General features: G+C 39.5%; 1 protein-coding gene across 5 annotated transcripts in view; it reads right to left on the bottom strand.

Moving 5' to 3' along the window:
* The window catches only part of LOC143023342 (BTB/POZ domain-containing protein 7), a 65,977-nt gene that overhangs the window by 47,810 nt on the left and 5,682 nt on the right, over positions 1–12,485 (bottom strand). For 2 of the 5 annotated variants that reach the window (XM_076181865.1, XM_076181885.1), the window contains exon 2: positions 636–716. In XM_076181865.1, the coding sequence (XP_076037980.1) occupies positions 636–697 (62 nt within the window). In that variant the 5' untranslated portion in view covers positions 698–716. Of the gene's footprint in view, positions 1–33; positions 569–635; positions 717–4,998; positions 5,185–6,870; positions 6,939–12,485 lie in introns of those variants that run through there. The other 3 variants (XM_076181875.1, XM_076181870.1, XM_076181881.1) reach the window with 3 other exon arrangements.

The following is a 12,485-nucleotide window of genomic DNA, read 5'->3' as shown; positions in this document are numbered from 1 at the left end:
ATTGTAATGCACTGACAGCCTAACGGTTTTTACCAGTGTATGGTGGGTACTTGCATAACGGGTTCTTGATGGGGGCTTCCAAAACAGGTACATAGGCTAGCCGTTAATTACAAAACAAATACATAGCAATTACACATCAGGTACTGTATAAGCTTGCTAATTATACAGCAGGTACATGGTAAGTAACTACCTGCTGTTACTCTGATAGTAATTACTCCACTTGTACAAGACAGGTCATCACTCTACAACCATTTCCAAGAGGTGTATATAACATGGTGGGTTTGGAATAACAGTCGGACAACCTGTAATTACTCACTACTCAAACAGTGGGTAATTACTGAACAAGTACATGGTGTGTTATTACTCAACAGATACACAGGCAATTACTTAACAGGTACACACTGGGTAATTACGCACAGGAAAGGTTATAGGTCAGTTATTTGTTAAGTACTTAACAGTTGCATATCATGGCTATGTATACAATCACATACTGTTTATCATCCTACAGAAATGTCAATGCCACCCTATACTTCAACATGGCACCACTATCAAGGTACGTAGGAACTGGGTAATTACTCAACAGGTACATGGTAGTAATTACTTAAGGATACGAGGCAGAGCCACTATTTACTTACGCAAGAAGGAAAGCATGAGGACCCACTCCAGCATCAACCTGGCAGGATGCGTTGACCCCCATCCTCTCCTGCCCTTACAACCTGCAATCCAAGTCCTGGTCATACTTTGCAAATGTAAGCAGAATGACATACACATGATGGTATATATTCCTTATAACATATCTTGTGATAGGAAGACTTTCAGGTTGAGTTATTAACTCAAAATTACTTCTATGAATGGCCTAAGTTGAAAGACCAACTAGAGTAAACAATATCTGAAACAACACTAGAAATCACTATGTCAAATTTCCCTCGAGCATTTACTATTTCAGTACCATCGACTCTTGGGAAGACAGGCCCCATTAACTGAGATATCTGACAAGACAGAAAACATCCGAATCAAGAGGGTTGGCCAATTTAAGAATGCTACTGTTCATCCAAGTACCATTTTCCTTTGTTAGTGAGAACAGCATTCAGTAGATGGCACACATGTTGGCCTTCAACAGTCCTGCCAATACCACCACCACTCAAAGTGTGTTTACCTCTGCCACTCTGCAACACTGTGCTGTGTTACTATGCATTTTTCATCAATATTTCTGTAACTAGGCATAGTAAAGACTGGTATTTTTCATTATGTCTTCAAGGGGTACTGGCATTACTCTCAAGAGGAAGAAGGTGGCTTTATCTGTGAACCAGAAACTAAAACATTAGAAAGCTAGAGGCCAGTGCTTTGGTGATGAAAATGTGTCAAGAATATGGAGTGAAAAAACAGACCGTATCAGACATATGCAAGGCAAAGGATAAACTCATTGCTTTTTCTTTGAAATATAATGTGGATGCTGCTTCTAAAGCATTGTCTGTTGGTAGAAGGAAGTGTATGTTACAAATGATACAAATCTTGAGGAAACTTGACAAAGTGGTTTCTACAACAACGATCATGTGGTCACAAGTTCATGGTGTAGAAATTCAAAGTGTTGTTGCCAAGCTAGCAAGGCACACAGGAACTGAGAACTTTGAGGCTAGTGATGGGTGGTTATGGCAATTTAGAAATCACCACAGAATGTGTAATAAATGTATGGTGAAGCAGGCAGTGCACTGATGGAGGCAGTGGACCCATACAGGAAGCAGCTTTAATGGGGATGAGACTAGATTGCTTTGGTGGTCACTTCCCAGGAATATATACATACATATACAAAGGCCTTTTTCCCCCTTACAAAGGAGGTAGCCAAAGTCAAAAGCCATGATTCCACTCCCACCCATCCACTATTCCTCCCTCCTTCCCTCCCTCTCATCTTGGCTCCTCCTTGATGATGAGTCATCCCTCCACCTTGCACATTGCCCTGGGTCTGAAGCAATGTAGCAAGACTCACCACCTCCACAGCAAGGCCACTTCATTTAATCAGCAACCACACCCTCTCTGTCTCCTCGTGCAGCAACACTGAACACAAGGAGAAATCTCTTTGAGCTGTGTCAAAATATCATTCACACATAACCACTCCCTAACCCCCCACTCACTCCCTTCCATGTATCATACTATCATCTATACACAGCTATTCTCCACTCAACCCTATCTTCTGCCTTCTCCCTTCCTTCCTCAACAGACATCACCCTCTTGCTCAATGCCCTTTTTACCCCATCTATCCATCTCATCCTTGGCTGTCCCCTCATATTCACACCATCCACCTCTGCCTTCCACATTTCTTTTACTAATCTTTCTTTACTCATTCTTTCAATGTGTCCAAACCATCCTAATACTTTTTTTTATCATATGTATCTCCTATTTCCCTTTCCACCCCCACTCTCCTCCTTACCTCCTCATTTCTCACTCTATCCAACCTTGAAATCCCTACAATACTGAATTTCATCTCAAAAACATTTCAATTCTTTCTCTCTTATGTTCCATGTCTCTGCTCCATACAGTGTTGTCAGCACAATCAACCGTTTATACAATCTCCTCTTAGCATCCATTCCCAAACGATTGCCTCACCTGGCCATAAAATAAGCAAAGAACATTTCTTGGTGTTGTGCTGTGTGAACAGACTACTTGCACCGTTTGAAGCTTGTGGTGGTGGGCAGGTCATCTCGCCTGAGCGTTTTGAACGACTGCAAGAATCATCTCCCAGTGCACTACAGCTCCAAGAAAGCATGGTTCAACATGACAATCTTCAGTGACTGGTTTTTCACTCATTTCATACCTGCAGTGTGTAAACACCAGGAAGATGTCCTCAAACTGCCTGCTGATGAGGTGTTACTCATTTTAGACAATGCACCTGCTCACCCAAGTCATGGGCAATTTATGAGTCAAGACACGGTGCATATTTTTGCCACCCAATATCACCTCCCTGATCCAAGGGCTGGATCAGGAGGTAACTGTATCCTGCAAGAGGTTATACCAATGCAGATATTTAGATGAAGTACTTGTGGTGCTAGAGGAGGAAGACAATCTTACTCATGACTCATGAGGAAAAAGAACTACTACTAATATACAAAACTACAACCTCAAATCAGCTATATTCAATGTTGCAGTGGCATGGAAATCAGTTAAAATTAACGCCCTAGCCAATACTTGGAAAAAACTTCTTTATGATAAAGATGTAGATTATAATTTTGAAAGATTTGAGGCCAGGGATTTTCAATGTATCCTTCAAAGGGTGGATGGAGGAGCTGTGTGTGTGAATATAAGGACCTGGTTTGAAGACACAGAGGGTGATCCTCGATACCAGGTGATGACAGAAGAAGAAATAGCTGAAAGCTTTCTTGGCGGTGACAGCAGAGATGATGGAGACAAAGATGAAGATGACGAACCATTGCCCTAGAGACCCAAGCTCTCTGTTGTACGTGAATCACTCAGTAATCTCATCAGCTACGTTGATTTGTCTGCGGAAAGTGAGATCCGACAATATTATCAACATTTTAGAACCTTCAGGGAAATCATTATCTGGAAACATCAGCCAGGAAAACAACTCAACTTTATTCATTCAAGCCAGCTTGTCCCAGCCGTGCTAAAGCTGATGATATTGATGACCCACCTCAGTTCTCAGGAAGTGGTTACCAACAACCAACCTCTTCTCAGTCATTGGAACATTACAACTATTTATGCAGAATAAGTTATCACCCAGCCCCCACCTCCATCACCTCAAGCCCATCAGTCATCTATGAAAGGTAAATGAAATTTATATAAAAATATTTTCTTTAACCCCACAAGTTAAATATTTCACAGTGTGTATACATACAGTATAAATGTATATAATGTATATTGTACAGTAGGTATCGTATAAGCCTATAAATAGGCCTATTAGTTAAATCAGAAGATTGGCTAAGATGGATACCCTTCCCCCATCAGTCAGTTTTATAGATGTTTGACTGTATATAATAGTAGCCTCCCACAGCTGTGTATTTTCATTTTCTTTTCACCAATTTCATACATTTTGGAGAAACTTTTCATGTCCAAAACATTAACTGTATGTATTTCAATTAACTTGTTCCACAATTATAATTTGATATCACTTGGGGTTTATCATTCTATTTCACCAGTGACAATTCATCAGTACTTCTACCTCATTGATTATGAGCATTATTTTTGGTTTATGGATTCAGAAGGGGGGTGTGGTTCTGTCATTTGAGCTGATCCACATGGGAACATGATACTGTGGGAATGTTGGGGTGTTGTGTCACGAGGTTCACCTCTTGTAGGAAAAGGTGGAGAGAAGATAGGGATACTGGTTAGTTCTCTTAAAATGATATTATTCAAACTCAGTCTTCTTGGAAACTGATGCACTCCAAGTTTCAGCAACAGAAGGCTTTAAAGCCCTACTATGCACAACAAAGAGGATGCTTTGTGGTTGTCCAGAAATTGCAAATTTGAGCATGGGGAATCACATACAGGCACAATAGTGTACACATATAGCTGTTGGATGGTGACACAGCTATCTGACATGCCTAGAATATGGGTAATTAAAACAGTGATGTGGGCATAGGTAATATTTTCTTATTTGGTATCTCAGTTATTTTGTGTAAAGATGGGATGCAAGTTGGGAGAGGGGATAGTGCAAAGCATGGAATGAAGATGCCAATGTATCATTAGATTTAATGGGTTCAAAGGTTGTGTGACTGCGGGACTCATAGCCTTGCTGTTGCTGTGGAGCTCACTGTCGTGTGTGTGTGTGTGTGTGTGTGTGTGTGTGTGTGTGTGTGTGTCTGTGTGTCTGTGTGTCTGTGTGTCTGTGTGTCTGTGTGTCTGTGTGTCTGTGTCTGTGTGTGTGTGTGTGTGTGTGTGTGTGTGTGTGTGTGTGTGTGTGTGTGTGTGTGTGTGCCTGTGGGAGGGGGAGTACTACAAAGTAGGCAGAGTGGCTGCAGGGGTGTTGGGTGTGGGAGGGATGCTGACCGAGATTATCTTTGTGCCGTAGATTGGGTGACCTTGCCGAAGGCAACTTCCCAGCCAGTGCTGGCTTAGTTTAAGGCACTTTTTCTAGTCCCCACCCCATGTGGAGTCAGCAGAGCAGATCCTGGAAAGGGCTGCTTAGATGTCAGTACCAGGTCACCACTTGGTCTGTGCCACCATCTCCTGTTCCTACCACCATTCATGAAACTTTTGTTAGTAATAGGGAAGAATTCAATAACTGTTAGTAGTACTATACTAGGAGGAAAAGTTATAACAGTGAATGAATAGTCATTTAGTTATTCTATCACTACCCCAAACTTAACATAGACTTCCTCTGGGAAGGAGAAACCTAATTTACATCCTAAGTGATATTTTCTTTTATAGTTTACAGAAATCAGCTATCAAAGAGATTTACTACCTCCTCCTTCAGATATACTGAATATACTCCTTTAAGTGCAGATGTAAAATAAATTGAAGGACTAAAACAATATTACTAATGGTGATTACCTATCAGTGGTTTTACATGACCAACACAAAATGCCAGTATTATCCCAGTTTGTGATTTTCTAGTTGAAAACTACCATACACATCAGTGTATTTACCTACTGGTAAATCTATTTATCAGTAATTTGCAACATATTTAATGAATTCATTCACTTACAACATAGGGACATATATAAAAAATTCAAAATACTTGAGTGTAATGTCATGTATAGACAGTGCATCAATGGATTTGGAAGACATGCATAATATATATATATATATATATATATATATATATATATATATATATATATATATATATATATATATATATATATATATATATATATATATATATATATAATGATCACCATATATAATACATAGGGCCTCTTAGCTTTAATGAAGGTGAGGTGCATGGCATAATTAGCTTTGTATGAATATTCTAAGTGCAATGTCCATTGTTAACAAATCAGTCATATAAACTTAAACTCCTTATGGATGTCCTATCAGCTGCATCACAGTATCAGAGATAATTATATATTCTTTTAACAATGAGCAACACAAAAATCAGGTCAGGTTTCCACCCCTCTTATATTTCTATTTATCTATTCTTTCAAGTTATGGGTTATTATTGTCACCCAGGCCAATATCTTTTTCAGAAGCTAAATATATAGGAAATGAGAAACAAAGATGGCTTTAGTGAAATAATTTCACATCAGAACAATTAAACATCAGCCAACTGCAACTGTGACATTATGTATGCTGCCTTCCCAAATATGCTAGTACTAACACATTAATTCATGGTTTAAGTATGATATCTGACTGCCACAACAATGTTTCACTTATCTCAGATTTAAAAATGAAGTTTTTATTTCAGTTCAGAACTAATCCACACTATTCAGTACTAAGAATTCCAGATGAATGTACTATGCATGACCTTTTCCTAAATGCATATGACCCTTCAGATTTGACCAACGCTGAGGTCAGGCCATATCTGTTCATTATCTTTTACACATATACAATATGTAGATTCTGCTGTGGCACTGCCCAAAAATTACAATTTACAGGTGGCAACCTGGACAGCATCTTAATTAACTGAGACCATATTTACCCTAGTGGGAGAGGGGTTTACTACCATGTATCATAAGACATCTGTCACATCCAAATCTATACTGTGAATCACTGGAAAAATATAGATATTTTAGCATTCTTTCTATGGTTAATGCCAAAAAGCCAATATTGTGTTATCTAGCTGACTAGCCATTGCTAGACTTCACAGGTCTTAATGATATTTGCCACATTAAATGCACAAAATATGCTACACTGTTCAAGGCGTTAGCTAAGTGCTTTTTCTCAGTATTCAATAAAACAGTTACATTAAACACTCACAAAATACATGGGGTCTTGGGTTGATACACTCCTTTCAGGCTATGGAACCAAATGCAATTTCTTGAGCCCTGTTCACAAAAAAACATACCATGAAATGTTGAATACCTAATACCAATTCAAAATGGCATAAGTTTGCACTACCCTATAACCCCATGTATACAAGTTGAATGACCATAGCATCATCACAAGTCCAATACACCTCAAACCATTCACTTTCTCCATTCCCGACCCTCACAATGCCCTGTTACTTGTGTAAAAACTTTTGGTTGCCTTTAACTGACTTCCCCCTATTCAATGTTGATAACATACTCAATGAAACTTCTGCCACATCCATTATATACCTTCTCCAAGTGTAGGGACCCTGAACACATCCTTACCTTTTGATACAATCTTCTTACATGCACCCTCTTCCTCTCCTAAACCCACACTGCTTTCCCCAGTTACTCCCTCTGTTCCCTTCCTCCTCCTCTTGATTTACATGTATGCATACACAGATCTAGGTGGACAAAATACACCTAGATGGCTCTGATAGGAGCTCATCACAAGTGCACATTTTAAATAAAAGAATCCCTTCCCGTCTTTTAAATGGAGGAATGTTCACTTTCCAGACATGTTTTATCTAATTGATCAATCAATCAGTCTGTTGCCTCAGGCTCTCCTGCAAGAGAACTATGGATTCCAAATAACTGGCAACAACCAATGGACAGGCCATATATCACTCAAGAGATAATGTGTTGTTGTTGTCTGGGTAAGACTAAGCTAAGACAGTGTTACGTGTAGGATGAGGTGTTCTGTCTTCTGTGTGGTGATTATATCTAGGGCAATTTGATTCTGTGGCTTATCCTATTCTGTATTGATACCATTTCACTGCTGCATGATAGCCTGAATGCAGTTATGCTTGTTGTGGGAAGTTTCTCAGTTGGGCTGATGTTGGTTGGAGGAGGGGGGGAATTGTCAGGTAGAGTATAGTGTTTAGGGGCCTGATTTGCGAATGTTTGTTTAGTGGTCCGAATATGGTTACAGTTGGAAGAATGAAGCAAAACTAACAAGTTACTGATAAGGCGTGTCCCCAATTAAATAAACTCCTTCAGGAGACCCACAGCCCCTACAGAACTGATCATAGCCACAAGTTCAACCAAAGTCATTCACTGAAGAGATTGCATTAAGAAGCTGTGCTTTCAAGTGGTGACACCTAGGCAATGGAAGAAGGATAAACTCCTAAAGGTATAGTACCCAGATAGGGGTCATTTATCCTACCAATGTTGAGAGTAGTTTACAATCCCTAACCTCCAACTGGAGGTGTGACCCTGAGGGATACATCTTGATTATAATTACTGGAAGAGCAAGCTGCTGGGTATTCCTACACAAAGACAGGCCACCAAATGTAACATGAAAACAATCCCAGTACTATCTACTCTAACAACACATCTACAACCTACCCTTGGTACCCTACAAAACTTTTATACAAATATACCTGTACCACAAAACAAATGCTTAATAGATTACTAAATTCTATAGTTCACAAAACCCCTGAAAATCTATCCTGCAAAGAAAACATTCCAAAGACAAGCAAGAATTGCACTGGCATGGTACATTCAGGTCATCACCCTGCATTGGAACTGTACCCACACACAACTGGCCTGGTAACAAACACTAAAGCCTTTAATACATCTAGACAAAAGACATAGAGCATTTTATCACTGTCCTACATGTACTTATGGGCTAAATTAGTGGCCATGGCTAGTATCCTAGGGGAAGCAGGTCTCCTGCAAGAGATAAGCAGGGCAATGGATTGATTAATTGTAGTATGCTTGGTGCTCCTGCCACACACTCCTGAATTGTCTGCCCCATGTTGTGATGTGATGCATCTGTGTTAATGCTATCCAGCTGGCTGGGGCAATGTAGTGTCTCCCCAATAGTATGTTCCACAGTCTAAAGACTGTGGAGTAATCTTGGTCCTGAAATGGCTCCTAAGAGCACACTCCTCATTCTTTGTCCCATATATTTGTTTTTTTCTAAATATATGACTTTCTCTTCAATGGCTCAATGCTTTCTGAAGCTGGTCACCAGAAATCTAATCCCCTAAACCAAATTTACTGTGCTCATAAAAGCAGAACTTGCTCACTCCCTTTTCAGTATCCACAATGATATTATATTGCTAGCCATGCTATACCAAGTCCAACCTGATAAATCCTCAGTACATGTTTATGATCTGGCTGGTGAGGTTGTTTAATGTTTGTCTAAAAGAGGGTAGTGCTGGAGGACTGGAGGAGTATCTGTATAGTTCCACTTTACAAGGGAAAAAGGGACAAGTGTGAATGTAGTTTCTGAGGGATCAGTTTGTTGAGTGTAGTTGGGAAGGCTCATGGGAGGGTTTTGCTCGAGAGGATTATGAAATGAACAGAGAGAGTAATTGGTGAAGAAGAGTGTGGATTTAGGACAGGTAGTGGTTGTGTGGATCAGATTTCTGTGGTAAGGCAGATATGTGAGAAAGCTTCAGGACAAGGTAAGGATGTTTTTGGGGCCTTTACAGATTTGGAAAAGGCTTATGACAGGGTAGCCAGGAAGGCACTGTGGGAGGTATTGCAGATATATGGGATAGGAGGAAAGCTGTTCAGTGGTCAAGAGTTTTTATGAGAGTAGTAGAGCCTGTGTTAGAATTAGAAATGGAGAGAGAGAGTGGTCTGAGGTAAAGGTGGGACTTCGACAGGGATGTGTTATGTCTCCTTGGCTGTTAAATTTATACATGGATGGGGTGGTGCAAGAGGTAAACACAAGGGTAATGGACCAGGAATTGGAGATGGTTAAAGAAAATGGAGAGAAATGTGAGATAAGCCAGTTGTTGTTTGCTGATGATGTTGCACTTGAGGGAGGATCTGAGGAGGAAATAAGGAAGCTAGTGACGGAATTTGGGAAGGTGTGTGAAAGAAGGAAGTTGAAGATAAATATGGGTAAAAGTAAGGTGATGAGATGTATAAGAGGAGAATATGGCAGCAAACTGAAAGTGAGTTTTAAGGGAGAGAGATTGGAGGAAGTGGATAGCTTTAGGAACTTGGGGGCGAATGTGGCAGGAAACCAAGGAATGGATATAGAGGTAGAATGTACATTGAGAGAAGCACGTAAATGCCTTGGGGGATTAAATAGTGTAATGAGAAATAGACATTTGAGAATGGATGCTAAGAGGAGACTGTATGAAGGAGTGATTGTGCTGATAGCACTGTATGGGGCAGAAACATTGAATATAAGAGAGGAAGAGTTTAAATGTGTTTGAGATGAAATGTCCAAGAAGTAAAGTAGGGGTTACTAAGCTGAATAGAGTAAGAAACAAGGTGAGGAGGAGAGGGGGATAGTTTGGACACATGGAAAGAATGTGTGAAGAAAGATTAGTAAAAAAAAGTGTGGAAAGCAGAGTTGGAAGGAGTGAACATGAGGGGGCAACCATTGAGATGGATAGATGGGGGTAAAAGGAGCATTGGGAAAGAGGGGAAGGTCTGTTGAAGAATGATGGGAGAAGACAGAGGATAGGGGTGAGTGGAAACTGGTTGTGTATGGATGATGCTGTGATGAATGGAAGGGAGTTGTTGGGGGATGGGGGGTGAGGGAGTATGTCTGAACAATATTTTGATGCAGCCCAAAGGGACTTCTCCCCATCTTCTCTTTTTCTGCATGAGGGGACAGAGAGGGAATTTGCCAATTGATTAAATGAAGTGACCTTGCTGAGGATGTGCTGTGTCTTGCTACATTGCTTCTGACCCAGGGCAGTTAGTAAGATGCAGTAATGACCTGTCATCCAGGAGGAGCCAAGACAAGAGGGAGGGAGGGGGGTGAGTGGGAGTGGAGTATGTGGGGATGGAATGGGTGGGAGTGGATCTTATGCCTTTGTTTTTGGCTACCTCCCTTGTAAGGGGGGGGGGGAAAACTTTTGTATATGTATGTATGTGTTTACATGTATCACAATGTTATTTTGAATAAACAAGAGAAACCATCATCATCATGCATATCACCTTAACAATTATTGTAATATAACTGGTGACTACTGCAGGGCAATGACATTACCAGAGCTTCCCTCATCCACTTGCTACAATTGTCATTAGCATCCTGTGCATTCACTGCCACCCATGCAGAATGTGCCTATCCATAAGAAAGCTGCCTGCATCATTAATGGTTACTTAATATTTTCCATAATATGCATAACCATCTACATTACTGTTGATGCTGCCCTTTTATGACTCATAAAACATCTGAACAAAGAATTGTATATTTTTTCTTTAAGCCATGGCCTGCTCTACTCCTGATTCTATTTTATATAATAGACATTTCATACTATGTTATGTGGTTTTTATCTGTTTGCAAATAAATCATTTATATGGTAGTGGCTATACTTTTTCCTTTTGTTTACCATATTTTATATAGAAATCTAGTTTTTTTTTTAATCTATTTTTAATCCATATCTAGCATGAATGTTGTCTTTTCAAAAACAGTACCAGTACTTGTGTTATGATCAAACAGACTAGTTTCATCATAAAATGTCAAACTAATTTTACTTTTATGTGATATACAGTATGTACAACAATGACTGTGATCAACAATTTTTTTAGCTGGCTGTGAATGCAGATAAAATGAGGTTGCTCTGACAGGACCAGTGACTCAAAGTGCAACCAGAAGTGGACAGAGTAAGATGCCTGGAAACAAAGCGAGAATAGCAGAAGAATGGCACATAAGGAAGTACACAGAATGGATCCCAAGAGCCAAGTGATCAAAAGGAAGTCCAAGTAAGATGGTTTTAAGGTGTACATGCAGGTAGGTAGATACTGTAACTGACAATGCACCAATGGTTCTATCCTTATGAACATTATCACACCACTGCACAATTATTTTAGGTTTAAAATGTTAGTTTAACTGGTAGCAAGTTGGTATACATAAGAAAATAATAATCTTAAGCTATGGGAATACTGATATATGATGTTAGGCATATATGATGTGGAGCAATCACAGTTGGGAAAGTAAGTCCTGTCTCTTATAAAAAAGTGTGAAGGGAAGATAGAGGTACTAGTTCTGTTTTATCTAAAATTATGTGTAATGAGATGGGGTTAAGTATATAAATTCTGACTCTCACACACAAGATGTCTATTTCTTTTTTATATATACAAGTGCAAACTTGGTTAAATATTGATTTTTACATTTACAAAGCTCTTGTTGCTCAGTGCAGGTCTGTGACAATTCCCTAGTTTTGTGGGTGTGTAATAAATGGGTGGAAAGTTCAGATACATTTTGATCTTGATTTCCTTACCAATCTTGGTACTGATTATCCCATCACAAATTTTTATGTCCAATCCACAACACTAATCTTTAAGTTACACAAGATAGAACTCTTTGGAGAATACAGTAACAGCAGTGTGAGCAAATTAGGTTTTTATGCAGAACAGGGCTAGATCAGTGACATAATCCAATAGTAATTCTACGGGGAATATATTTAGCAATAATAATTGGTCTGGTGATGAGAAAATTGCAGATGAAATTTCCTCAAGGAATTCCTTCTTATTAGATATGTGGAGAGGAGAAGGATGTTTCTACATGTATTTGAAAAGTTTGTTAAAAAAAGAATTGAGATACAA

Source organism: Oratosquilla oratoria, chromosome 3, assembly GCF_046742065.1.
Source record: "Oratosquilla oratoria isolate Oo_2021 chromosome 3, ASM4674206v1, whole genome shotgun sequence".
In the NCBI taxonomy this organism is placed as follows: Eukaryota; Metazoa; Arthropoda; class Malacostraca; order Stomatopoda; family Squillidae; genus Oratosquilla; species Oratosquilla oratoria.
This window is presented reverse-complemented; position numbering and strand designations above follow the sequence as displayed.